The sequence below is a fragment of the Solea solea genome, chromosome 15, assembly GCF_958295425.1.
Source record: "Solea solea chromosome 15, fSolSol10.1, whole genome shotgun sequence".
NCBI lineage: Eukaryota > Metazoa > Chordata > Actinopteri > Pleuronectiformes > Soleidae > Solea > Solea solea.
The window spans coordinates 9,637,322-9,665,217 of record NC_081148.1 but is presented as its reverse complement, the minus strand read 5'-3'; the positions used below and the strand labels follow the sequence as shown (position 1 = coordinate 9,665,217).

Here is a 27,896-nt window from a genome sequence, read left to right as displayed (position 1 = left end):
TTTTATTAAAGGTCCCCCGTCTCTCAGGAGCAGGTGGGATCAGCTCACAGATCCAAACATCACAGCATCAGCAGCGTTCCAGTCAGGTAAGAACTTCTTCTCACACTTCTATACAAACACTTTGTGAACAGTTTTTGAAGGAAACCCGGTTCAAGAACTGTTTGTTAAAGGTCCAGTGTGTAAGAACTAGTGACATCTAGTGGTGAGACTGTATATTGTAAGAAACAGACGACTCCTCCACTCACTCCTTTCTCTAGTGCATCATGGAACTACGGTGGCCTTCACAGAGGGCACAAAATGGCCGCCCTTGCCTAAATACATGTAAAAGGCTTGTTCTAAGGCTACAAAACTGTGTAGTGATTATACAATACAATACAACACAAACAAACATGCGTGTGGGTAGTAGATTTATTTTCTGACACTCCTTCCAAAATACTACACACTGGACCTTTAAAATGAAGTGTGCTTATGATTCATAACATTTCTAAAAAATCAACCAAGAAGCTCTTTCATAGCGGACAGCAAAAGCATTACTTGAATTACTGCGTGTTGTCGACGACAAGTCGTGTCCCCGACGCCGATTTGTAAGTTCTCACATTCGCCTCGTCTTGCCCAGGTGTCCTCGTCCTCATCCACGCTCAGCCTGCTGTTTGGGAAGCGCAGTTTCTCCAGCGGCCTGGTGATCTCGGGACTGTCGGCCGCCGAAGGAGGCAACACGACGGACACGCAGTCCTCGTCCAGTGTCAACATCGCCATGGGGCCCTCACACAGGTCGAGCAGCAGGGCCACGCAGGTAGGGAACAAGTCAGCAAGTAGCCGCCTCCTTCTGCACAGCAGTCGCTGAGCGCTGCACGCTCTATGTTGCACACATAAGCGCTGCACGCTTTATGTTGCACACATAGGCCTGAAGTAGCGTCCATGCTCCACACATGTGCACTCAATCTCACATTCTATTCCCACTGTGGCAATTACACCAGGAAATTTCCCTCATTTGTAAGTCCTTATGTTCTTTGAGTACTACACATGTACCGGCAGACGTCCTCATGTATATTACCATGGTTACCATGTTCCTTCTTGTCTCTTTGGACCAAAATAAGAGCGTGCCACCAAGTGGATGGGGAAAGTGTTACAGATACAGAGAGCATGTGCAGACGCTCAGTCCACAGAGAATCAAACTGAAGGCGTGTTCACATTTGTCCACATGGGGCAGGACTATTCAATTACAATTCAGGACAAATTTAAAAGGTACATCACAAAGTGCATGGTAAAAGAATGAGCAATGAAATAATTTTGCTCGTACCCGTGCTTCGTGACTATTTTAAATAAAAAAACACCTTTGTCGTCTCGGCTGCATCGCAAAGTGCATGAAATCAAAAAGGTGCACGACATCAGTATTTCTTTCTCTTTGAAATAATTTAAACATTATGTCCTATACGGCCCACTAACATCTCACAGTGCCTTTAACAGAATACAAAAACAGAACGCTATCAAACCTGTAGGACTGTAAGTAGGAATCTTTGAGGGAAAGTGAAACGTGTTTCTCCAGTTTTTTCTCAGTGTTTGTGGTGGAACCGCAGACTGGGCCACTATGAAGTCGGCTATGGGCCGCATGTGGCCCTCGTGCCGCCATTTGAATAGGCTGGGCATAGGGTTTACATGGACCAAGGAGGAAATTCATGATGTCATGCGGAAGCTAGTGCACCTCTGCGCACACGTCGATGCAGTATGACCGCGGCCCTAAGGGGATTACAACACGGTCTTTACTCGGGCCGTCAGTGTACACAACATTGAACAACCATAGTAAAAATCATCTTGTTAGTATATAATTTGAAGGATAATTTATTTGAATCAGAGTTTGACTTTTCTTGCTCCCCTCACGACTGCTCCTGGAGCCACTGATGTTTAACATTTTTATTCCGTCACCACTTTCATGTACTTTTGTGGTGGTAAAGGTTAGGACATTTAAGAGGAAATGGAGTATGTTTTCTTGATGACTAGGATGATCAATATCCTCTTATAGCAGGCGTGCGTGGATCAATGAGCTTTAAAGGGACGGGGAGGCATACGGTATGTGTTTGTTCGTCTCATTTCAAGAATGTGACAGCAACATGTCTGTTTTGTGAGGTGTGGTGAGTGTTGCAGACGTTAGGGGCCGGCGAGGTCGTCACTCTCTGTTTACAGTCAATTACGAACATGTCACAACATGAACGTTTGCATGGCTTGGGATGAGCAATGGCACATGTTCTAATTCGTCTCCCCGTCTCCTCGTCTTCCTCAGTGGACGTCCGAGCCATACGAGAGCATAGACGCCAGCCACTCCCACGTCGCAGTCACAGTGAAAGACGGCACACAGTCAGGTGACCGATGCTGCAGCCAGGGGTTGGACGAGACCCAGGAGGACTCGGCGTCTGCTTCAACGGCTCCGGAGGCAACTGATCAGAAGACCGTCTGAGAGAGAGAGAGAGAGAGAGAGAGAGAGAGAGAGAGAGAGAGACAACACGCACACACGCGCACTCTCACACATGCTTCTATACAGAGAGGACTGTATGAAAAGTTACACATACACAGAAGAGTACAGAGGACTGTATGAGAGCATCCATGCACACAGAGCTGCCTCCTCTCCTGTCCTCAGCATGTGGTCTCACCCTGTTGTCTGAATGTAAACTAGTCTGAAAACGTGATCTTGGCTCCAGATGATGAATTAAAGACATTTTTAAATGATGCTGCCTCTTTCTACAGAGTCACCCAATAATCCATGAGAACCCACAGGGTTGGTGTTGCGGTTAGCAGCAAGAAGACCCGGGTTCGGGGTTTTTCTCTGGGTTCTCCGGTTTCCTCCCACAGTCCAAAAACATGCAGATTGGGGGGAATTAGGGAAATTGGACACTCGAAATTAAGGGTGTCCCCCTCCTTTCACCCCCATGTCAGCTGGGATTGGACCAAAGTAGGAGACCTCCCTGTCCCTGACAATAAATCACTATTGCCATCTCCTGATCTACAGTGTTTGCCATAATAACACTTTTGGTTCATAAAATACTGAGATAAACGGTTTGATTGTTGATTTGTTTTTTCTTTCTTTCTTTTTTTTTTTAAAAGCACATTCTCAATAAAATGTTACTCAAAACGAAGAATCTAGGTTTATCTGCTCATCACCCGACACCTTCACTCAAAGAACAACACCGTCAACATTTGGCAAAAATCTATTACTTATTTATTGTAAGTTGTTACATTTAGATTTCTTTCTCTAGCAGCACTATTTAAATTACAGATATCCAAGGGCAGTTACTATAGATCAGTTTGCTCTTAATGCAAGATGTCATTGTGTAAACAGAGACTGAACCATAGATCAAAATGTAGCACAAGTGAACACAGTTAACGTGAAGTTTCGAGGCCGATGAACAATACAATTTCGTGTCTTTTGAGATCAAATAAAACCATACACAAGTGACCAAAATGAACATCCAGTACAAAATGGAAAAAATGTGACAGCTTCAGATGGATCGTCCGATATGGTCGCTAGTCCACATCAGTCAAGCTTCAAAAAACGTCAGTTTCAAAACTCTGTGGATTAGATTATACAAGATGTGGAGGATTCAGGGATGATACTAATCCAACAGCAACATAAACAAAACAAAGTGTGTTTCGTACAGAACATTTTGCATTGCGAGTGACAAAGAACATGTGATTTTGTTTTACAACAACTCCTTTGACCTCTTCACAACGAAACTAAAGGAGTTTATTATATAATTTTGGCACAATGTGTCCACCAAAAAAAAAAAGCTCACTTGGACAGTTACCGTCGCGCAAATTTGAGGAAGCTCAATTATTTTTTGTCAAGATGCAACATTTGGAAAGAAGATTTATTCACTTCACTTGCTGAGAGATTTAAGAAAATCATTGAAGCTGGCAGCAGACGTTTTAGCTTCAGCCAACTCACCTACTGACAAAGGAAAGCATAATATAACAAGTTCATATTTTTGGATGCGTTAAATACGATAAAATATGTGAGCCTCAAAGTTAGACTGTGCTGACGTAAAAGTATCCTAGTTAATCCTAGTCCCAGTTGACAGTGGATTGGTCAGAGTGGCATCAAAACAAACGTGAATTACTATTGAACTATTCCACACTTTCACAGTTTTTCAACAGTATCTCACAACTAGGTTTTTTTTAAATTTATTAACCATACGTTTCCTTCTACACTAGACTTGGGTGTAAATAAGATTTTAATCTGGATGAATTACAGTCTTCAGTGAAAACGGTATCCGTGTCATGCAGAGAATTGACAATACTGACATAATGAAATGCTTCTCACAAATGTACAAAAATCCCTAATGCGATGCTCAGTGCTGTTGATCTTTGAATTAGCTCTTTAAAGATTTTCAGGCCTGCGAAGACGAGGTTAGACAAGAGGAGTCCCTCCTGTGCTACGCTAACAGACAATGGTGTTCCATCAAGGTTGGACTGTTGAGTTATGAAAGGTCCTTTCAATGCTACAATTAAGGGATTCGCGCATCTGACGGAGCTTCAGATGCGAGGACTGCTGATCATCTTCCAAGGTCAAAGGTCATGGTGAATAGCAACCAGATCCTTGAGCAGCACGACCCTGTCGGGACAAAGTGTTCTGAGGTGTTCGAGGAAGCTGCACGGGAGCTCACATGCTGTTTGAAGCTCAGCTTTCGTTTTAAATAATAAATCAGCTTTTTTTTTTTTTAACCTGAACACTAGAAGTCACATCTGCCCCTTAAAAGGCTCAGCAAGAGAAGTAGCGGACACTCCAGGCTGCATTTTTGACCACGAGCGGCCACAAGGATAACATTTCTCCTGCCCCGATGACAACAGTCAGGATGACAGTTGGAGCTTGACTGACCAAAATACTGGATTTAAAAAGCCCACTGCACTGGCACAGTCCTGATAAATGTTGCTCTGCAAGTCATGCGCGTGGAAATAGCCAACTGTGGTCTACATTTTTAATACAAAGTTGGTCCTTTAAGTCATTCGGATAATTCATGAGACACTCAGAACAATAATGAAGTACCCATCACCTTCAATATTAGTGAAACAATCTAGAAGAAAAATATGAACCTCTCAAAAGAGTTTCTGATATTTTTAATAGTCTGCATACTGCAGTACTTGAATACATACTCATACAGTATCGTTTATAGCAAATAACTGAATTATTTCATTTACTTAGCAAAAAGCATGCTGAATAGAAAAAATTTTTTTTTTTTTTTTTCAGTTGCCCAAAGTGACAGTGAAAAAAAAAAAAAAAGGTATTTTTATTTTCACCCGCGAGTCATCTCTCAACAACTGTGATCTATCTACACAGGTATATGACAAGAACCCCAGAGGTTTAGGCATCGAAATCAATAAAGAGAAAAGTGATTGCCTAAAAACTGTTGAAAGCCGACTTCAGCCAGTACCTGCACAAACGTCGTCTCTTTTCCCAAAGTAGCACAAACACCTCTGCAAGAGGCACGAGAGTGACGACGAGAGGGTGTCAGTGTTTGTGTAGGAGGAAACTCTGCGCCGACTTAAATTATCAGTGCTGCATGTGTGATGTTCCAGAGAGGAGGTGAGAGCCCAGGAGAGAGAGAGTGAGACAGACAGCAAGACAGAGAAAGATCTTGAGGTCTGATGTGAAGTATAAAGAGGCACCAGATCCAACTGAGGCAACACACAAACCCAGATTGAACAAACCTTGCCGTACCGTGACAAACTGTGGGAAACTATCTTTTGTCATATTTTTTTGCTTTTTTTTTTTTCCACCTCAGGAGCGACGTGTTCTGTGCAAAGAAAGAATAAAATATAGTCCATTCAAACGAACTGCAAAAGTGCGAGAAGTGGCCAAATGGTCTCAACTTATTCACTTTTGTAATATTGAATTTAAAAAAAAAAAGGTAAACCCATTTGTACTGATGTGTTGCACACATCAATGCTACTGTATGTTCACACAGTGATCGTCTGAGTGGATGTGGCTACAGAAGGAACGGCTATAGGTGAAGAATGGGATAAGAAGAAGTTGCTGCTTGTCTTGGCGGATGCCGTGCAGCTGTGTGCTGTGTTAAAAGAAAAAATTAACTATCTAAATAGCAAGTGGAGTTTTTTTTTTTTTTTCCATTTTATATCTCCGCTCTTTTCCCAGTTTGTTTGAACTCAGCCCTTGGAGCAACAACAAAAGTCTGACCCTAAACAACTGAGGAGCTGCATTCACATGCGACACAATGCAGTGTGGACCTCTGCTCAGTGCAATACATAAAACACACACACATGGGTTTTGGTGTTGCATTTAACTGGTAAATGACTCATTCAGTGGGAAAGTGACAAGTCCTGGGTGACCCGAATACAATATTCAGATCACAGGCTGGGACCCAAGAGGAATATTCCGTCACAGAAAGTCATGATGTGGTCGCTCCTTGAATAAATAAATAAAAGTGTCCCCCCACCTCCCCCCCCCCCAGTTAGGAAATACTGCACAGGATAAGCTACTCGTGTTGTAGCCTGAGTAATAGGATTTTCTTTTCATTTAAAACACAGCCGTCTACATCATCTCACCAAGACTCCAGCACACAGCCACGTAATGTCAGACAACACCACATTTATTTGTTTTCACGTTTTTTTTTTCTCATCACGAAGGCATATACTATTTTCTCTGTATATTACTTGTCATATATTTATATATATATGTATATACATATATATATGTATGTATTCATACTATGTGTATATAAGTGTACATTTTTGCTGAATAGGATTGAAGAACATCAGCAAAGGGCAATGTAAACCATGATCCATCTAAAAGAGGTGAAAGGCGCGTTAAGCTCGCCCCTTTCCCAACCAACTCACCCACAGTAACAGATTTGCATAGGCAAAAATGGGATTAGCCCTTTGACAGTGGATTCCTGAATTCTTTAGAGAGAGATGCAAAATCTAGTTCATCTTTAACACAATTGAAAACAGACATACGTACAAACAAACGACAGCAACAATAATAATAATAATAATAATAATCATCATAAGAATAATGTTGACTAGGCCACGCTCTCTTTAACCCCTCTGGTCACAGTCACACACACATAGTCACGTTTCTGTGCACATTTTGTTTACAGTGTTAGGCTTCAAGTAGATGTAAAAACAACTTGTACATTGACAACTAGATGTGAAATAAATTAACCAACATGAGAGGTAGTGAAAAGCCTACAGAGACGTTTGTTGTTGTTGTTTTTTTTTTTTATACATATAGGAACAAAAAAAATAAAACGTATCAGTAAGGCCAAAGCTTCGCAAACCTCCTACATCCCCATCAGGACACTTCAGCTCTCACTTGTTTGTTTGTGTGTTGTTGTTGTTGTTGTTTTTTTGAGTCAACAAAACCACATTTCAAAACCCCCGCTCACTTGAAACTTATGGACATTTAAAGACATAAACTAATAATAAAAAAAAAAAACCTCAGTGATGACACTACATCAGTTCACATCATCATCATTGCTTGTAAAATCCACATTGGAACTTCAGTTATTAAAAAATAAACAGCCGGATACTCCCCGCCGTGTACGAGTCACAATAAGTTAAGAGGAAAGGACGTATAAGCGGGGAAGCGGGAGTTCCCACACTGTGTCTGTCCTCCCTGTAAAACAACTCCTCCAGTTTTTAAACTCATGACTGCAGTCATCATGTCAGCACTGAGCAGGAACCACCGGAGCCAGCCTCAAATCTGCCGGCTCCCCACTGTTACGAGTATATTGTTAAGGTACACACGTCTCACAATATAAATGTAAACTTGGTTTAATTGCACCACGAGTTCATCATCTGGTTCTCGGTGAGACATTCTCCCCCGTTATGCGACAAGGACACGACATAGGTGTACATGATGTGTTTGCAGGAGAGCTTCATGTTTCCTCTACACACTCAAACACAAATGTCTAAAGATGTTTGCTGGAAATAAAAAAACACCTGCTCCCACGACTGAGGCTACATCCATACTACGGTTTTCATTTCCAGATAAAAGCAATCCGCTCCGTATAAGATGCACTCCACACTAGCATGCACAGCAGGCGGACCCTCTCCTCTGCAGTTGCTTGCTTTGTTTCAGAGGTTCAAGTACTTATAAACGGGAATGGTGAAAAGTAAAAGAATGGATTTCAGTTCAATGAGGTGAAAGTTCAACTAAAAAGGAAGAGTTAATGGAGCTTTTTTTTTTCCTTTTCTGACCATCCACAAGAAAAAAACACAGCCCTTGAGTTGTCAAACTGTCCGGGGCTCTAAAACGCTGCTGAGGGTAATGTGGATGGCAGCTGTAACCATGTTTTTTAAATGAAAACAGGGTGGTGTGGATGTAGCCTACGAGTGAAATGACCGACTCTTCATTCCTCTGCTTCTGAACAACTGGGCACATGCATTCACAGCAATTCAGGAAAGCAGCAAAGCAACCTCAATCAAGCCCTTAGGATGTCAATGTCGTCCGGATGCGAGTACCGTATTGCCAAAGTTGAAATATAATAGATTTTCTGCAAGTAACATTGTACAACGGTTGGATTATTATTGGTTTAGTCTTGCTTTCTTGACTTTACACTGTCAATCTGACGGATTTATGTAGTCCATACTTTATAAGACGACGCTTCTGTTCTGTTAGCTTGGCTAGAGTGGGAAAAACTCTAAATCACATCATCCCATGGACTCTTCAAATTAAAATGTGTTCTCACAATTCAAAACCAGTCTAACATAGTACAAGATACAGGGTTCCCACACCCTCAAATTTAAGGTACTTTTCAAGGACTTTCCAGAACCGATTCCTTCAAATTCAACAACCCGAAAGTGCAGCTTAAGATGGGAGGGCGACTTGTTAGAGCCGCTTCGCCCATGGCGTCCACTTTTATTGATTTACAGTAAGTGATTGTCTGTTGGATCTTTCTTGGGTGAGTCAGAAGTCTTAGAATTTGCTTTCTCTTGCTTAGCGTCACCCACTCATCGTTCTGCATGGAATCTCAAACAAGGGAGACATTTACCTAAATATCAACTTAACTTCTTTCTTGCACATACTTTCAACGACCCATGGGTTTGGGTTATCAAATTCAACTTTCAAGGATTTCAAGGGCCGGTGGGAACCCCTAACATAAGATTTAAATAAACCCCAATATATCCAATTGCACCTCTATCGCCATCGCTACATCCTGTATCTTCTCATATAGTTCAATTTAGTTGCTATCAAATTTGGCACGTGAACTTCAGGTAGTTAAAGGAGGTGGCAACTTGGATGTCTACACTTATTTGTGAGGTGTGGCACTTTAAAAAAAAAAGGCTGAACCAGGACTTCAGCTATTCACCATGTGATGAACACGCCGGTTAATTAAAAAAATAGCATATACTGCACTCATGCACTTTCTACTGCACGTGGAACAAAGTTCAAATGTTCACATCATAAAAAAAGTCCTTTTATATACTAAAAATGTTGATGGGACATTTGGCAAGACCACACCCCCCTCCCCCAAAGAGTTTATATTTTTCCGTTTTTTTATTTACCGGTTCAGTGTGTAACTTTACCACACACACACACACACACAGCCGTTATCAACGCATGCTATCAAAATCAGATTAGAAAAACAAACCGGTGTGTGAACGTGTGAGGGCTGGCAGAGGGGGTGGAGGATTAGCAAGGCTAGCACTAGCATGCTAACTGCTTACCTACCGCATGCTGAAACATTGTTAGCCTTTTTCTTCTTCTAAAAAAAAAGGCTAATTATTATATCAATCCTTTTCATTAGCTCTGGTAAAAAAAAAAAAAAAAATCAAACATCAGTAGGGCAGCAGTTCACTAACACACTACCATACAGTTGGTCAACTACGTCTGCCGGACAATCGGACAACGACAGCGACTGGCACGCTCCAGCCTGGCGACGTCACACTGAAAATCTTGTCACAGCGTCACTGACATGTTTGGCACCTGGTTCATGCATCTGCAACGCGATATTGTACGTCCAACTCTAAAGGACTGTAATGTTTCCTACGGTGTCTAAAGCTAGACAACAGTCAGGGTTTAATAACCACTTTAGAACTGAATCAGTGCCTGCTGCATAATGCTCAATTCATGGTGAAACTTCAGAAAGAAAACATCCTCTTTCCTGCTCACGAGTTTCTAAATGCAGATGACCATTTGGAGTCAGTGAGGGTTTGGTTTTCTTTTCTCCTCTGGTTATTTTTCCCCCCATATTTGGGCACCTGTGCTTGTCAGGCTGTGATGGTCTGAGTCGGAGGGAGAGGTGGGGAGATGGGAGGTAGGGATCGTTGGACAAACTGTGGTTGCTTTTCCAGCAAAACTCCAGCAGCACTTGTGCTGCCTTTTCTTCCGTGTAAAGGCATTGTAATTATTTTTTTTGTCATGAGTAATAATAGTACATGTAGCTGCCCAACCACAATTCTAGCCCTTACATCTCCCAGTTAAAGAATCGTAAAGAGGGAAAGTGCTTGGACGGACGGATGGATGGATGGATGGAGTGATGAATGTATGCTGCTTCTGCACGTGCTGCAGGAGCCATCGAACCCCCCTCATTAAAAAAAAAAACTGCAGTAGGCTTCAGATTGACAGAAGTGCACCTTTTCCCTTCACTGTACAAAAACAGCCACACGGAGGAACAGGCTCCTTCTGTTTCGAGAGAATCACAAGCAGAGCCAGTGCTTCTACTGGTTAAATAGGCAGAAACCGCCACCAAGTTTGGACAGTGAAGAGAACATATTATGTGAGGAATGGGACAGAATTAAAAAAAATAAAAAAAAATAACATGGAGAGAATGAGTTAGAGAAAGAGAGAACATCAAAGTGAGGGTAGAAAATATGAGGTCTAAATATTACAGTACAGGAACAGTTGGCTTGTCCTTTTTGTCTCTCTCTTTCTGTCACCACCACCACCTGAGGAGTCCTTGTCCACAGGGAACCAACAGCCGGCCAACAGGTAGGCCACTTCCATCAACAGCTGACACATGGGTTGGCCAGTCAACCAAAACTAACAGCACAAATCGCTAGCAAAACAATCACTGGCCAGCATTAATGGTCCTAAACTGACCAATAACTAACCAGCAAAGGCTGACCTGGCTCCAGTGGAGAACTGGATATAAATTGCTTAAAAAATATAAATAAAAAAAAAAAAAAAACAACCAGCTATCTTGGATGTCATTCAGTCTTTTCAATCAAAAGAGAGGGAAAGATTTTTCCAAACCCAACTTCTGGCACCATAGTAGTATTTGAAGTTTAAGTAGTAGTCTCGTTGGCGTACAATGGCTATGAGGGAGGGTGGAGGGGTCTAGGTGTCGAGGCAGGTGCGCCTCTTGCTGGCCAGGAGGTCTCTGTAAGTGGAGGAGTTAAGGAAACGCGGAAAGGAGTCGCGGTGCATCAGGGTGTAAATCTGGAGCTGGGCCTCCTCGTACATAAGGTTGCTGGGCTCAGCGAGGCTCTGGTTTATTCCTTCTCTGACCCGCGAATCCAGACTCACCTGGGGTGAGAAAAACAACATTAATTTAGTCATTCTGATAACATTCAGTCAACCACGGTTGCTGTACTTGGCATCATATGTTATTAAGACATTACACAGACAAACTTTGCCCTGATAATGGCACTACATACAAGTGTTTAGGATAGATTCAAATGATAGATGTTGAGATATTTCCGAACAACAGGCTGATACCGTTGAGATAAAATGAAGGTTGGCGGTTGATTCTTATTTGAAATGACTTTAAAGCATCTTTTAACTGTGGGAGGAAACCAGCTTCACAAGCCTTTTCTGAGAAAAACAGACAGTTTTGCTGTGGTAGCTTACTTCCGACAAATGGGCACACATTCAGTCGATACCTCTTTGGGTGACAATATGGACACGTAGTCTTCGTATATGATCCTGGACCTCTCGTCCACCACCGATGGATTTGTCTCTTTTTTCAGCTCTTCACAGGCCATCCAGAAAAGCAGGTTGTCCTCGCTGTACTCTGAGCGCAGGAACTCCCTGAAGACCTCTCGGCCCTCCAAAGAGCGCAGCATCATCTCAAAGCTCCGTGCCCATGACAGCATCTCCTCTAGACTGGGGTGTCTACGGTCAGGACATGAACGCGTGTGTGAGACTGACTGTAGACAAACACACAACCACGCTGACACAAACACACAAGTTTGACAAGACTTACTGTTCTTCTGCCGCTTCAATACTGTCCATCTTGGTGCAGGTCTGTCGTTCACTCCTCTCCATCCTGTCTTCGTTCCTGGAATGCAGACAATTTTTGCTCGATGAAATAAAACACTTGACATGGCTAAGCAGTCATGATTAAATTAACTTGATTTTAGTGGTTATTTGGAAGTCTCCCAAGTAAATTTATATGGTCCGATGTGATCCCCCGTATTAGCATCACAAAAAGAGATGACTGCTACCAATGTCATGTGACAAGAAGGTGAGTGAGGGCTGTAAATGTCTGCCATGAAGTAAGATCATTCTTTTATAGCTAGGTACTAAATGCATCAGGACAAATAAATAAAACAATGATCAGTATCAGTAATGGTGGATATTCTCAGTAGTGAAACACTATATGGACAAAGGTATTGGGACGCCTGATGATTACACCAATAGGGACTGTAATGATGTATTCAAATATAGATAAGGTACTTTAATATGGAGTAGGTTCCCCTTGTGCAGCTATAATCATTTCTCAAGATTTTGATTTCATGTTTCTATGGGGATTTGTGCCCATTCGTTCTGTAGAGCATTTATTCTAAGTGATGTTGGATGAGAAGACCTGGCTCGCAATTTCGGTTCCAGTTCATCCCAAAGGTGTTGGATGGGGTTGAGGTCAGGGCTCAGTGCGGGCCAGTCCAAAATGTCTTCATCTCCTTCACTGGAGATAAGGGGCGTAGCCAAAAGCCTGATTGAAACACCTGAATTTAATACTTTATTTAATTGAATAATTTAGCCCTAACCCTAATTATCAGGCTTTTTGCAGAGCTTGATGAGGAGCTGACCATTTGAAATAGGTGTGTTGGAGCACGGAAACATCTAAAACATGCAGTGGGTACTTTAGGACCAGGATTGGGAAACAATCCAAACACACCTGATTCAAATAAATGGGTCGTTACCAGGCTTCGGCAGTGATTGCTGACGAGCTGATCCTTTGAATCAGGTGTGTTGGAGCAGGAAATACACAAAGAAAGTGGTATTGAGCCACCCCTAAGTAAATAGTTGGAAGTGCCCCTGAAAGCAATGGAACATTTTCTTGACAGTGGTTTTGTGTTGCGTTCAAGCCTCTGACCACTAGTTAGCAGCAGACCTTCAGCTATTTGACTCTTTGGGAGAGAATGTCAAATGTCTTTCCACTTCTCTCATAAGACAAAGAAAACTGTCCGTTGTTTGTGTATAAAACATTGTTTTTTTTTTTAGCAGTGTATAATATTCTCAACCCTCTGTTGAGATACGCATCATACTTCCAGATTCTTGCTAAAACTGAGCCTGAATCCGTTGATCCATTTATAGAGACAACAATAAGCAGATAAATCAATGATGAAAGGGACGGTTAGTTCCGATTTTACTGCAGCGCTCATTGGTTTCCACTGGTAATCACACCAGTATGATTTTCAGCTAACGAATATAATCCCAAGTGAGCTTTGCCGCATATTCAAAGTCTGTGAAACAATAACGCTTCAGTGAAAGTCTTTATATAAACTTTGAAAACGAACACGGTAGCCTCTCTGTCTATCGCAGCTCAGTCATACTTGCTGAGTCCACAATGCACACACTGATCTGTCTATTTTTGTCCCACCATGGAAGATCTTTCCTTCCTCTTGTTGTCTCTTGTCAAAGTCCCCATTGTGCGGCAGTAATGGGCTAAGCTAGCCACAGCCCCCGGGCGCCCTCACAATACAGCTAAATATATAGGCTGTTCTTCACAGCTGTTTTGCATGTGATCTGTGGATGGAAATAGATGGCACCCCAACCAGATAAGGGCCCTGTGTGAGGGTGGGTGAGAAGGGGTCGAAGTGTGTAACACTTGCATACACAAGTATCTACAACTCTCCTGTGATTCATACACTCACATGTCTTTACCACTTGACTGATCATAACGCTGAGGAAAAAAAAGAAAAGGAAAAGAAGCAAGGATTTATATGCAACTCTCTTCCAAAGCATCTCATACGTGTAGCAAAAACATTGCTGAACTGAAAAGGCACATTATCCTTCCCAGCCTTCACACTAATAACATAAGGGACTGACCGTTTTCCAGGCTCACTTTAGAGGCGCTGACACCGACGTTTGATTGAAAAACACATCGTGGAGTCACGGAGCACTCACTACAGGCCCAGTCCACAAGCTGCCACCACTTCAGATGAAGTGGTATGAAAGAAGCAGCACATTCACCATTCACTGACTGAAAACAATGTTTCATTCACTCCTCTCTCCGGGCAAGAGCGCGACCACAGTGAGGCAGCTGTGAGAGCTTCACAACAGCTACTGGTTTTGGTGCTTTGCTCGGGGACAACGTGGAGCACTAGGTTTTTAAAAATAATTCCCTTTAAATCTATTCATTCAGCAAACGTTACCAACCTGGAATATGACTTACAAGCAAATCGTATCTCAGCACAGATTTCTGATCCAGAACAACAAATGGAATTTGTACAAAAATAAAATACAAAAACATATATGCAAGGCAAACTATTCTATGTTATACTATAAACGATGCAGTTATAATTGTAATCTAATTAAAATCTATCATTATTCACAGCAGATCATTTTTAACATTAGCACAAACAGATTTGACCAGGTCAAATAAACCTGGTAAAGCTGCTTCTTCTTGCAGGCTCCACCAAGCCTGTTGTCGTGTTGTTATAAATGACTATATTGCTCGACCATACAGCAAGGGTTTGTTGTCAATGGAGGACACAAACAAAATCAACCGTCCTCCTAATAGCTTGGTATATTTTTTTATTTTCTTTTAAAAAATGTGATTTTTAACTCAAAAGTTATAACTCATGAGTTGATGCTTACAGATTATATCAATGGATGCAACACTGAAGGAAACAACTCTCATTTATTGTCTTTAAACTTAAGGATTGTAGTAAATAAACATGCATAGAGTAAAAGTACTCTATGCATGTTCTGCACAACATTGCACACAGACTTAATCTATCTTATTATTAAACATATTAAATGATTAACTTCAAGTTCTGTCCAGGAATGAGCAACAATCAAGCCCAGTGTTCTCCAGATTATTATCATTACCATAACTATATACTCTATAGACCTATTAGGACTGTCAGTTTTTCCCCAAATTAAGTTCGTAGTCATTTATAATGACCTGTAATTTGTTCAATTAATTCAAACCCCCTCTCTCTCTCGGCTGATCAGGTCAGCTGATCAGCTGCTCCTGAGTGTGCCTAAAACCAAGCGGAAGCTCAGAGGGGATCGTGTCTTTGCTGTCGCAGCTCCAAAACTTTGGAATGATCTGCCTCTGCACATAAGACAGGCCTCGTCCCTCCTTAACCCACCTTTTCTCTTTGGCCTTTGATACTTCATAAGACATTGATTTTTATTTATTTTATTTTATTTTGACTTGATTTGACTTGGTTTTTTATTGTATGGCTATTTCTTATTGTGTTTTTTATGATTCTTTATTTATTTTAAGCTGTTAAGCTGTTTGTTTTAAGCTCATTTTGAGCCTTTTACTTATTATGTCTTTTATTTATTCTGTACAGCACTTGTGGTTTGTTCAAAGTGCTTAACAAATAAAGTTGGATTGGATTGGAACCCCCGCGAGCGCACGCTGCTCAAATGTAATAATGTTACATCCAGTCACCGTTTGTTTATGCAAACAGCTTAATGTTGTGTCAACTTGTGTCTCTCTTTCATTTACACTATTTGCACTTTTCTTCGGAACGATACAGCGAGGGTTTGTTGAATTGTGCGTCTTGCAGGTTTACCGGGCTTTTCTTCAGATGTGGGGGCTGGCGCGGCGTCTCCATGTTCTCTCCGCACAGCTGCCCTGAGCGGCAGGGAAACCGCTCGCGAGTCTACTAGTGGTCATGTGACACCGAGTCCTGCTGCTCAGTGCTTACTGCTGCAGCGGCGAGGACGTCTGCTGCATGCATTCAGTGAGTGTGTGGGAGTTTTATGTGCGTGTTTCATTGTGCATTTACGTACTCCATATTGTCAATTTGCAACACAAATGAAGATACTATCGCAAAAGACATATATCGCCCACCTTGAGCATCATCGCATCTGAAAAACCACCATGTCCAAGTATTTCAACATATACTGTACGGTAAGTAATGAACACATCTGTAGTCATGTGATTTCGGGATCCCATGCAGAGGATATGGGAAATGGCATATACTAAAGGACCGATATAAGAACTTTAGAATGAATATTGGACTTTTAAAAGAAATTGTAGTAAACAGCAAATCATCACTGAGGGGCAACAGGGGGGGGAAAACAGCAGTGTTTTTCCATGCAGCCTTCTCTTGAACAAAGCCGGTCTTCTTCTTGTCATAAACAGCTAAATGAACAGGAAAAAAACTTGGTGTGTATCGTTACTTTCTTACCAGAGACACTTGCAGCAGCCGCACCAGCAGAGGCAGCAGGTGTTAGGTCGGGGCTGTCCGGGGGCCTGGGGTGGGGCCTCAATATGTGCCGCCTGCCTTTTTCTCATCTCCACTCCACTCACACTCTGGGGCTTCACAATAGATGGAAGAGGTAAATAAACACGGTAAAATATACTTCACAACACATATTGATCAAACGACAATCTCCAATGAGCCACACAATATATCTTCTTAGAGGGTAAAAAGAGGAGAAATTTAATCTGTGTGTGTGTGTGTGAGAGAGAGGGAGAGAGAGAGAGAGAGAGAGCACTTAAGCAGAAGAGAGAGGATTCCCTCCCTTGTACGGTACGAGGGTTTCTGGCTTAACGCCAAGTCTTTCACTCATTCATTTCAATGGGCACAGACACAGTCACATCACGTTCACGGGAAGACACACACGTGTGCACACACATGCATGCTCATATTAATAACCCAGCCATCTCTCTCTCTCTCTCTCTCTCTCTCTAAATTCATCCTTTATGTGGCCTCAGGATGTGAAAACTTCCTCTGCAAAGATAAGACAGAAGGACTGAAACAGTAACACGCCACAAAAACTTGGGAGCGACATAATGCGGTGCTTCTATACTATTATTGACACTGTGGTCACATGAATGTGCTGCTGTTGGCTCAAGGTGTGTCATTCCATCGCAGATACTCGGTGTTGTGGTTTCTGCTGATGCTTTAATGTTTTTGTTTCTGATGTTTGCACGATGACACAGGTAAACATTACTCCTAATGGGAACAGCAAAAACAAAAACACACATGTACCGTACTGAACTGAACCGAACCGTTCCACTCTGTGGAAACACAGCATCGCCATTCGGACCTAATGTGGACAGCACAAAGTGTGCTGAATGGATTCTCACATCTGACGACAGAAACCACATTCAGAGGTTTGTCCACACTGAGGAGCGGAATTAACACTGTCCCTCCTCAGGACAATTGAGTGGCTGCCTCCTCAGCTAACGTCTTATGACCAGCACTAGTTTCACAGCTTTTTTCACTCTAATTAACAGTCATAAGTTAATTTAGTTGCAGCCAGCACCGCAATAATTGTTCTGATTGCCATATGATTTCTTTTTTTCTAGTGGTTTAAAGCACATGGAGAGCATTGATTCAAACTCCATTTGTCTTTCACTCATGCACCCCCCCACACACACCTACAAAAGAAAAAAGGGATGATAGCAGACACAACTGTACAATCAGACTCGTTAAAAACGCAAACGCGGGTCACTGCAGAGGGAAGTGTACGGGGGCCTCAGGTACGGACTGAAGTTCATACTACAGCTGTGCAATTCACACTCCACTACCCCACACTAACAGCTTTGTTTTGCCAGACGATCCTGAAGCCAACATTTACCCTATAGGCCCTATGGGGGACCCTTTTTACTGTTACACCATACATGCTAAAGGGCATAGCTTAGGCATAAACAAAGTCAGATTGGAAATGTTTTAAAATGTATTTATTTATCAGCTGGTAAGGAATTGCACGCACATTTACCAACTACACACCTTATTGTATTCTTCAGTAGTTGAAAAGGAGACTGGACATTTCACCGCTCTCATCCAAGACACTTCTTCAGTTCTGACTAGCTGGTGGAGAAGTCTTTAACTCAAGCAGTCGCCTACAGCTAACTACTGAAGACGACTGAGAACCTCCACCAACACCTTATTGTATTAAACTTTTGAATAAGGTTTGCCTGTTGGTGTTACGTAACTGTATATATTATACACCCGTAAATATGACCTTATGTTACTAAGTTATCTGACTCCAGAAGTGAAAGAAAGATTTGTTTTTTCATCCGTTCACTCCTGTGTGGCATGGATTTGATTACAATGGCATTTAAAAATGATATTGTAAATAAAAAAAACAGTGCATTTGTATGTCACTTTTACTCACATTATCAAATGTGGCCCTCTTTATAAAAAAACAAACAAAAAAACACACACTTGGACAACCCTGGCTTAGGTGAAGTAGAAAATGTGGCAGTAATTGCAGGAATGATCAATTTACACCACCGCCTTAGCAGTCAACACATGTGAGAGAACCAAGATTGTATACAGTTACGTTAACAGACGTACACACTCAGCTGCACCGCTCCCTCTCTTGATCGACCACTCGCTCAATGTAAGCACACACACGCACACATTTAACTGGAGCGCTCACTCATGCTCATGCATAAAAAAAATAGTGTTGTTTATCACGAAAATATAATGTGATTTCAATTTTCCCTCATACTGCCCAGCACTCATTTCACCAAATCATTCTGTGTGAACGACGCACGCGTACATTTCTGTTTCGTAGTCTCCGGAAACAAAAGTATGGTCGGTGAATGCTTACCTGTAGCATCATGGTTGTGATTAAAAGCCTCATTAAACACTTAAAAATCCAAATAAAAACTGACTGCACTTCACTGCGGGAGCCTTTGCTCCTCTTTCTCGCTCGTTCTACTCTGCAGACAGACATGCAGTCTCCAACAATGATGACATGGCAGGTAAGGCTGACGCGACCTGCCTGATATGCAAATGTTGCTGCCTGACCAGCGGAGTGGCCATCAGTTATTCAGCGACCAGGCAACGTTCGTGGAAAAACAGGCTGCTAAATGCAAACCACAGTGAATGAACGGCTTTGTTCTGAACCTGGAGAAGGAGGCCCAACATGCAAATATGGATTGGAAACACAAATGGAGCGAGATGAGAGGGAAGGCACAGGGAAAGAGATGATGAAAAAGAAAGCTGCTAGATCTGTCATATATGCATTGGTTTTTTTTAGATATTCTAATTCCCCCTCACTTTTTCTACATCTTATTTACGTTCGCTTGAGGAGGCAGAAATTCAAAGCAGCAGTGTATGAATTTGTTCTTTTTGTTGTTATCATTTTGCCATTGTTGCTTTGGTGTTATCAGTGATAATCTAACATTATTTGTATGCTGTGTCCTTTGTCAGAAAAAAAAAACAGGCTCTGTTAAGAAACACTATCAGATGTGACTGAGGGAGCATTTGTGTGTAATACAGCAGCAGTGCAGCGTGTTTTTGTTTTTCTAATGATTTCTGGCACACTGTACACTGAGAAGTGTGATACTGTCCTCCACAGTTCAAAAAGATCTTAACCCTAGCACTTTTCACGGGCTACCATTGTGGACCATTGTGGACAACCACAATGTTGCTGTTGCCTCTGTCTTTCTGGACATTCAACGGATCACTTCCTGTGTGCAGTGCGGGACTGTCACATGGCGACACAAGACCTAAACACGGCTGTACTAGGAAACATCATGGAGAGTCATGTGGAGCAGATAGGCTTTTTGCTCAGAATTCTGACTTTAATCTCAGAATTCATGCTGCTCTATTTATTTTTTTTTTTTTAATTCTTTCAAAACATTTTTTTACATCTGGCCCTAACACTCCACAACTGTCAAATGAGTTCACACAATGATAATTAAGCCTATCCGCTCCACGTGACTCTCCATGATGTTTCTTAGATCTTGTGTCGCCATGTGACAGTCCTGCACTGCACACAGGAAGTGATCCGTAGACAATGGTGTGAATGTGTTTGCGATTAAAATGTGTGCACTACAGTTTTAAACTATTAAAATACAAGACGTGTGCAAAAAACCATCCAGTGCACTCACTCCTTCACATTCTCTTTGTTGTGGCCTTCACTAATCATTGCCAACGTAATAAGCAATCATAGGAGCCCTGAGAGTCTGTTAAAAGACTGGAAAAAGACAAATGCTTGTTTTAAAGTGTGACTGTATGAGGCAATGATACATACTTAGCAATGACTCCATCACGCCGGTCATGAACCAACTGCACTGTTTGACTTTGAGAAATGTGCTTTTGTACAGTTTCACTGAAACAAACATGCATAGATGTATTTTAAAAGTCCCGTTTTCTGTGGCCACAGACGACCAGCAAAAGCTGTAGGTTTATCTTTTATGGCATGGTAATAGTAAAATAAATGTAATATTAACTTGAGCGGAATGCTGGGGAAAAAGTGACAGAGCTACTGTATATGTATCACATGACTACAATGAACGGCACCAGTGCTGGTTTTAAGCCATCAAAGTATCACAGAACATGCCAAACTGAATATATCTGACCACTATAATGTCCCAGGGTGCTTTTCAAGCATTGTTAAATAAACATGCTTATAGTAGTGTTGGTAGTGATGGTAGTGATCCACCCCAACCAGCTCTGGATCATTGGGATCTTGGTCTGAGAATCCCTTTAAACTGGGGGATGTGGCTTACTCTCTCAATTAACTTCAACTTGGAGACTAACAAACAGAAACCACAATCATATCAGACAGAAGTCAAGCTTACCATGAATTAGTGAGTTTCTAAAAACAGGTCAGACAGAGCAGTCATGGCGTGAGGTAATGTGTTGCTGGATGATAGCAGGGTGAATGACTGGTGGGCTCTCTGAGCAGTTGTCTGACTCAAACACTGACTTGTTGGAGACACAAGGCAAGGCAAGGAGGTTCTTTTCACCACAGACAAGAGAAGTTACTGGTCTCACCATCCCTGACCCACTGGCACAGAAAGGAATACAAAAGCTGAGGTGAAGTGGAATAGTTCCTCCCCTTGTCTCCTTACTTCACTCGCTCCTTTTGACTCTCTTGCCGTCGCCTTCTAGGCCTCCCTGGATCTAAGTGACAGGGTCATTTATGGACTGGAATGTACAGGGCGCAGTTATAGTACAGCATCTGGAAAAGACACAAAGCAGAAAACAACAGGTTTTTATTTTACAGCAAATATAAGAACAGAAGAGAATTCTTCTTTAGTGTAGAACCAGATCTGCTGCTTACATAACGGCACATGTGCACACAGTGAAAGCACAGCCTGCATATCAATACAACACAGACTCACTACACACTACACACTACACACTACACAGAAGAAACTCTGGCTCTGACTGTTCTGGATGAATTGTACTTCATATACCTATATGTATATATGTATATACATATATATACGTATATATACATATATATACACATACATACATATATATATATATATATATATATGTATATACATATATATATATATATATATATATACACATACATACATATACCTATACATATACCTATATACATATATATGTATATACAGTATATATATATATATATACACATACATATATATATATATATTTCACTGCATCGAAGTTAACTGCAGAGGTAATTTAGTTTCTTCTGCAGTGAAATTAAGATATTGTTCATACTCATGTCACAGCAGATTCAGTTATACATTTTCTTTATTGTGCAACATCAGCAGGTGAGGATGCTAGCATAGCAGTATCGGCCAATACCATTATCGTGCTGATAATATTGTGCATCCCTAAACTTAAAACTGCAATTAACCAGTTGCTTCACTCAGAAGCAAAACTTAAATCTTTGATAATCTGAGATGCAGCAAAATATAGGGGAAATTGCATGTAAAACAGTGAAACAGTGAACTTGTATTCCAAGTTCTTTTTTATCACTGAAAACAAACAGATTAATGATCATTTTTTAAAGGTATATTTCTTATCTTGAACATACAAATTCATTCTTTATAAAAGAAAAGAAAAAAGAAACACAAAAACTTGCATAGACAATGAGCCTGACTGCACACAAGCATAACTTTTCATATCGACCCCTGAGACGTCTCTGCAGAATATCAGTCGACGTGTAAACTGACGCAAAGCATCCATTACTAGCTGAAGGATGTGGTCACACACAAAAAAAATCAGGAAGTGGATCAGGAAATGCAGTAAATGATTGCAAATCATGATAGATGATGTCTAAGACAAAACATTATTCAGGCTTTCATTTGTTCCACAGCCTAAATCACAACCAGGTGGCTTTTACATGGAGCCACCACCGTTTCCATATGACACATCATACAAGCTAATCTCCTCTGCTTGTGCCAGTTTGTACTTTATTATTGTACATTAAAAGTCTGTAAAGAATAATGTTGTGTAGTTGTGTGTTAAGGTACATTTACACCTGCCTGTAGTCGGGGAAAAAGTAGGTTTATTAACAAGCTTCATAGGAAATAGCATAGTAAACGTGTGAGAGCACCAGGAACTATTTTGCAAGCAAACAAAGCAGTAGAAAAAAAATATGCAAAACAAAAAGCTGTTTTTATATATCATATCAATCTGATATTAAAATCTTCATCAAAGGATGACACGCTCGATGACAACCCCAATCAATAAAATCAGTGAATCAAGACGATAAGACACCAATGTTATTATTAATTTCATTACTGATTAATCTGTCCAAAATGTTTTCTATAAATGCAATAGTTTTGTTGTTGGGCCAATGCCCAGCTCATGACCAAGAGGAAAGGAATTGGGCTTGTAACCGGTTGGCGTGCCCCTGAGCAAGGGAACCAATGCCCCCCGGGCACAGATAAGTGCTGCCCATTATCCTATGCCTGACTTGCGTGCGTGTGTGTGTGTGTGTGTGTGTGTGTGAAAAGGATGGGTATTTGCAAAGAGATGCAAATTCACTATCACTAAACCAACCAACCAACTCTAGTTAGCATAAATTTGTTAAAGCCACACAATGTAGGATGTCAACCTTTAAATGACGTCTCCAAGATTATTATAATGCTACATCGACTTACAACAGGATGAGTAGCCTGAGCACGTTTGCATTGGCACAGTGAAATGTAAAAATGTTGCTGGGTGTTTCCAAAACGACAATGTCCTAAACCTTAAGTGCTTCGTTTGGTCCACAAACAAAACATATTTAGTTTATTGTCATACAGGACCAAAGCAAGTACAAAGAAATTCACATTGAGTATGCTGAGATCAAAGCTTTTTTTTTATTTTACCGAAAAACTAACTTGAACCAAACTTGGCACTCGCACATCCTGGATCAGTCTGGGCTTGCATGCAGAGACAGATGACACCCACAGAGGAACTGTAGCAGGTTCTTTAAGTTGTGCTCTAAGTATCTGTTCACTTACTCTTTCGTGGAGATAATTGGTGGGTGAGTGAACACCGTTCATGGCATTCATTTTTGGAAAAATGTTTTAACCTGTGGTGTACAAATATCTCTATCTTACAAACACAGACCTGGATGCTAAATGTGCATATAGGACAGTGGGCTCTTCTCACCGGCAACTTGATTCGGTACACCAGCTCAACTGCAAAATATCTAATCAGCCAAACACAAGGCAGCAACTCAATGCATTAAGATATGGTGAAGTCAACCTGCTACACTTAAACAGCATCATAATTTGGAAGAAAGGTGACTTAAGTGACTTTGAACACAGTAAGCTTGTTGGTATTGTAGACAGTGCTGATCTACTGGGATTTTAATGGACAACCATCTCTAGGGTTTACAGAGAATGGTCAGTAAAAGAGAAAATACCCAGTGAGCATCAGTTCTCTTCAAGACGATAGTAAGGTACTCAAATAACCACTTGTGACAATCAAGGAATGCAGAAGACCAACTCTGAATGCACAACATGTCCAACCTTGAGGCAGATGGGCTACAGCAGCAGCAGATCACACACCAGCTGCCACTCCTTATACTTCAGTGTCTTACATTAAATGTCCTCAGTTGTATCTCATGAAGTGGTCTTTGAGTATAGTAGAGCTCACTGAGTGAATGAAGAGTCAGAGCCGGGGGTACAAGTGGCATCACAACCTGGGCTCCCCCAGGTGAGGCAGCAGGTGTGGGTTTGTGTATGTGTATGTGTGTGGGTGTGTGAGACATGGGTGGAAAGGAGGGGGGGGGGGGGGGTAAACAGTGGCAACGTCAACTGCAAAGTGGGGAAGTTGACAGGAAGGTTCGAGGAGTAGTAGATCTGCTGCATCTGCCTGAAGGCCCCGTGCATATCTGCAGATCAGGAGTGGTCTGGCTCATCGGACCTTCCTCTGTGTGTGTGTGTGTGTGTGTGTGTGCTGGCCCTGCAGGGTGATGAGGCTGCTGGTGTAGTGCATGCATGTTTAAATGCATGCCGTCAGAACACCAGAGAGCCCTACAGCTGCTGCATGTCGGAGCAGCAGCAGCTCAGCAGCAGCCGGGGGGAGATCCCCTCCCAGGTGACACCCCAGAGTGATAACACCATGACAGGGGGGGGGGGGGAGCGCTGCACGGTGCTGACTGTTGCACCCATTTCCCCACCCGCAGAAATCAAATACAACCCACTTTCTTCGCGTTAGCTTTAGCTGACAACCTGAGATCCACTATCTCTCTCAGCGAGTGGAGGTTGGTGGCCGCAGCAGCAGCAGCAACGGCAGTGGCAGCGGCGGCTAGCGCCTTGTGCTAACGTCAGTTAGCAATTCCGTGTGGAGCATTAGCGCGGAATAACCAGCATCTTACCGCTTTGTGTCGCGCTGTCAGTGTCCTAGGATGATGGGTGAGAAGACGCGATGTTCAGACGTTTATTCGACGACATGTTAAATGGGAATTCCGCGGTGTAATGTCCATCGCCGCTGTTTTTCTGCCATCCGCCCCACTTCAGCACCGAACGCCGCCGAGCCCCTGGATGCACTGCGCATGCGCGCTACCACCACCGCTGCTCTGTGGCTGCAGTCGGTGACTGACAAGATGCACTGTACAGTCACGCACACACACAGACACACACAGTACATTCACTTGTCCCTCTAGAGTTGTGAGGACACTCATTGTTCCATTCCATTACCATAACCTTTACTCTGTCAACTAAATGCCTCATTTTACTCTCCGGCCAAGTTTTAACCCTCAATAAGCCCTGTTGTGAGGTGAAGTTTTGAGGACCTAATAAAATGTCCTCACAACTGATAAAAAAGACACACAGAGAGGGAGAGAGACACTGCATTGACTTTCAATTAATTTGGACATCTTTACTCAAGCTAATTTATGTTAACCATGACCATAATCCCCAACCCTGTCCCGAGTATTCCCATCTTCATACTAACCTTAACCAGTTCCTCAGCAATAGGATGAAATGAAACATTAGGACCAGGTTTTGGTCTGCATGAGGTCTGATTTTATGCCAGAAATGTCCCATAACATAAACACACAACATCATTTCATTAGCAAATGTTTTATTTTGTGAATGATTTTCTTGTGTTTTTTTTATATTTAATTACTTATTTTCTATTAATATCTGACTTATCTGTATTTTCTTTAATATTATTTACATAGTGTTAATTATTTCTACTACTATTTCTGTCATTGTTAATTTATTTTGTTTGATTACAGTCCTTGTGGGGAATTCTGCTTTGCTTTTACCAAAACATCTCATTTTTTATTTTCTATGTTTACTTGGTAAAGTGTCAGTGAAGGATGGGGGTAAGAGTGTGTGTGTGTGGGGAAAATGATGCTGTATTTTCTTAATGTTTTGTCTATTAATTGACCTTCCACTAATAAAAATGCTTGTCTTACCGAGGGCCTTTCTGTGTGCAGTTTGCATGTTCGTGGGATTTGGTTCTCCAGTCACAGTCCAAAAACATTCTCTAACTCGACACTAGGCGCAAGTGTGAGAGTGAATGGCTCTTCATCACTGTGTGTTTGCCCTGTGATGGACTGGTGACCTGTCCAGGTGTCCCCCTGCCTTGGCTCCAGCTCCCCACGACCATCACGTAGAGGATAAATGATGAATATATGTCTTAAAGACACAGGGTTTTTTTTACACATAACCTGCTCTATTGTCTTATCACTCTGAACGTTTTTGTTCCAGCATATTAAAGGTGTTTGGTGTCACGTTTGTTTGAGTTCAGTCTTATTTATTGTGTCATCATGTAATGTCTGCTGCTGTTCTGTTAGGTCTATTTTAAAGTGACAAACAGCATTGTGTGAATTAATGTCTCTTAGTTTTTGTAGTGGCTGTTCTCGTTCAATCACCAGGCACCTGCTGCAGCAGCATGAATGATGTCTGCTCAAACCATCCAATTATACAGTATGTTCCTAATGTTAACACAAGAGGGCACTAAAACTCTGCTCTCTCTCTTTCACACAGAGAGAGAGAGAGAGAGAGAGAGAGAGAGAGAGAGGGAGAGGGACATCTCAGTATGTGAAAGGATTCAAATTTAAACAATTGCAGTGACAATTACTTTTATTCATCAAATGCCACTTTTTATTCCGAACAATGCATGTCAGCGCATCCAAAGAAGCTTGTTTTCGGTGCCTCACACATCATTCTGGTATGAATTAAAATGCCTGAAGTGTCAGTGCTTGCAAAATGGCACTGAAGTGGATGAATTTTATCTACTGATTTACTCTCTGGTCACACTCCATCTTAGTGCATCTGATACACTCAATACTTAAATATGAGGATCTTTCATTTCTCCATTGCAAAGATAATGAAAAGGTCACAAGAGAAAAGTGGAGATCGAACATTGGGGTGTGTGTTCGAGTACGAGTACGTTTTCTTCACATGTGGCCAATTAAAAGGGCTTTGAAGTGGCCCGGATCAGCTCTGGTTTCCTTTCTCCCGAGGACTGTACTGATTTGCATGAGGAAATGTCAAGAGCTACAAAAGCAGGACTCTGGTTCATCATGGCTCTCAAGCACGTAGCAGAACAACAAGTGTGTGTATGTTCTGTGTGTGTGAGTACCCAATGACACTGTCTGATTCTGTGTTTGCACTGTGTTTGCTGTGTTTGCAGAGTCGCCACACATTTCCACTTATATCTGTGGCTCCACTCCCACTAAAAAAAGGGGCCGCATCAGTGTTGCATTCCACTCATGGTCTGTTCCTGTTTACCCAAATTTGTATTTTCTTGTACTTTTCTTGTGGGGGTGGGCCAGTACAAAAGTGTGCGGACCATCTTGTTGCAGAAAAGTAGAAGTAGAAGTAGAAAAAACAGCCATATTTTATTGCACAACGCGGCAAATAAACCTAAACCCTAACAGCAGATAATGTTTTAACTAACATGCTGCATGAGATACGTCAGACAACGATCCTGCGTCTTTGCAGCTTCAGTGGCATGGACAACTCACAAATAACAAAACACGCAAGGAGCCATTATTGATGAGCTGTCCGATGGTACTGAAGCTGCAATGGCTGTAATAAATGCATGAGGGATGACGGATATCCCTCCCTTGTGGCTTGTGCGTTCATTAGAGCAGCTTCAGTACCATTGGATATCCACTTTGATGGTTGCTCATCAATTGCAGATAAATCTGCGTCAGCCTGACTGGGAGAGGACACCGACAGCGTGGAGCAAGTGGCCGGGGCTGCCGGCCGTCTTCTTGTGAGCTAATGTGTCCAAACTGGGCTGGGTCGACGCTGGGGGTGGCCGTGTATCTTCTTCCTCAGCTCTTTTTTAGTCATCGTTGTGGCGTTAACACTGAAAAGCCAACTAAGCCAACA

General features: G+C 41.9%; 2 protein-coding genes across 4 annotated transcripts in view; one reads left to right on the top strand and one right to left on the bottom strand.

Annotated features, from left to right (window-relative positions):
• The window catches only part of pcnx2 (pecanex 2), a 30,114-nt gene extending 27,638 nt beyond the window's left edge, over positions 1-2,476 (top strand). The window contains exons 38-40 of the mRNA XM_058652081.1: positions 12-86; positions 617-793; positions 2,279-2,476. Coding sequence (XP_058508064.1) covers positions 12-86; positions 617-793; positions 2,279-2,452 — 426 coding nt within the window. The 3' untranslated portion in view covers positions 2,453-2,476. The remainder of the gene's footprint in view (positions 1-11; positions 87-616; positions 794-2,278) is intronic.
• A 718-nt stretch (positions 2,477-3,194) lies between these two features.
• On the bottom strand, positions 3,195-25,079 carry rgs17 (regulator of G protein signaling 17). 3 transcript variants are annotated; one of them, XM_058651728.1, is made up of 6 exons: positions 24,920-25,079; positions 20,913-21,295; positions 16,552-16,682; positions 12,159-12,233; positions 11,836-12,067; positions 3,195-11,479 (listed from the first exon to the last, which is right to left on the bottom strand). In XM_058651728.1, the coding sequence occupies exons 2-6, from the start codon at positions 20,913-20,915 to the stop codon at positions 11,291-11,293; spliced, it is 630 nt and encodes a 209-aa protein (XP_058507711.1). In that variant the 5' UTR covers positions 20,916-21,295; positions 24,920-25,079; the 3' UTR covers positions 3,195-11,290. The 3 variants fall into 3 exon arrangements, with proteins under 3 accessions (XP_058507711.1, XP_058507712.1, XP_058507713.1); XM_058651729.1 differs by having other exon boundaries at positions 21,109-21,295; XM_058651730.1 differs by having other exon boundaries at positions 21,186-21,295.
• Between the last annotated feature and the right edge of the window lie 2,817 nt (positions 25,080-27,896).

What these genes read in the sequence shown, in the direction of transcription:
- rgs17 (XM_058651728.1), bottom strand. An exon ending in GGCTGCTGCAAGTGTCTCTG is followed by an intron (nt 12,234 to 16,551) that starts GTAAGAAAGTAA and finishes TCTGCATTCCAG; the next exon opens with GAACGAAGACAGGATGGAGA. An exon ending in ATTGAAGCGGCAGAAGAACA is followed by an intron (nt 12,068 to 12,158) that starts GTAAGTCTTGTC and finishes TCCTGACCGTAG; the next exon opens with ACACCCCAGTCTAGAGGAGA.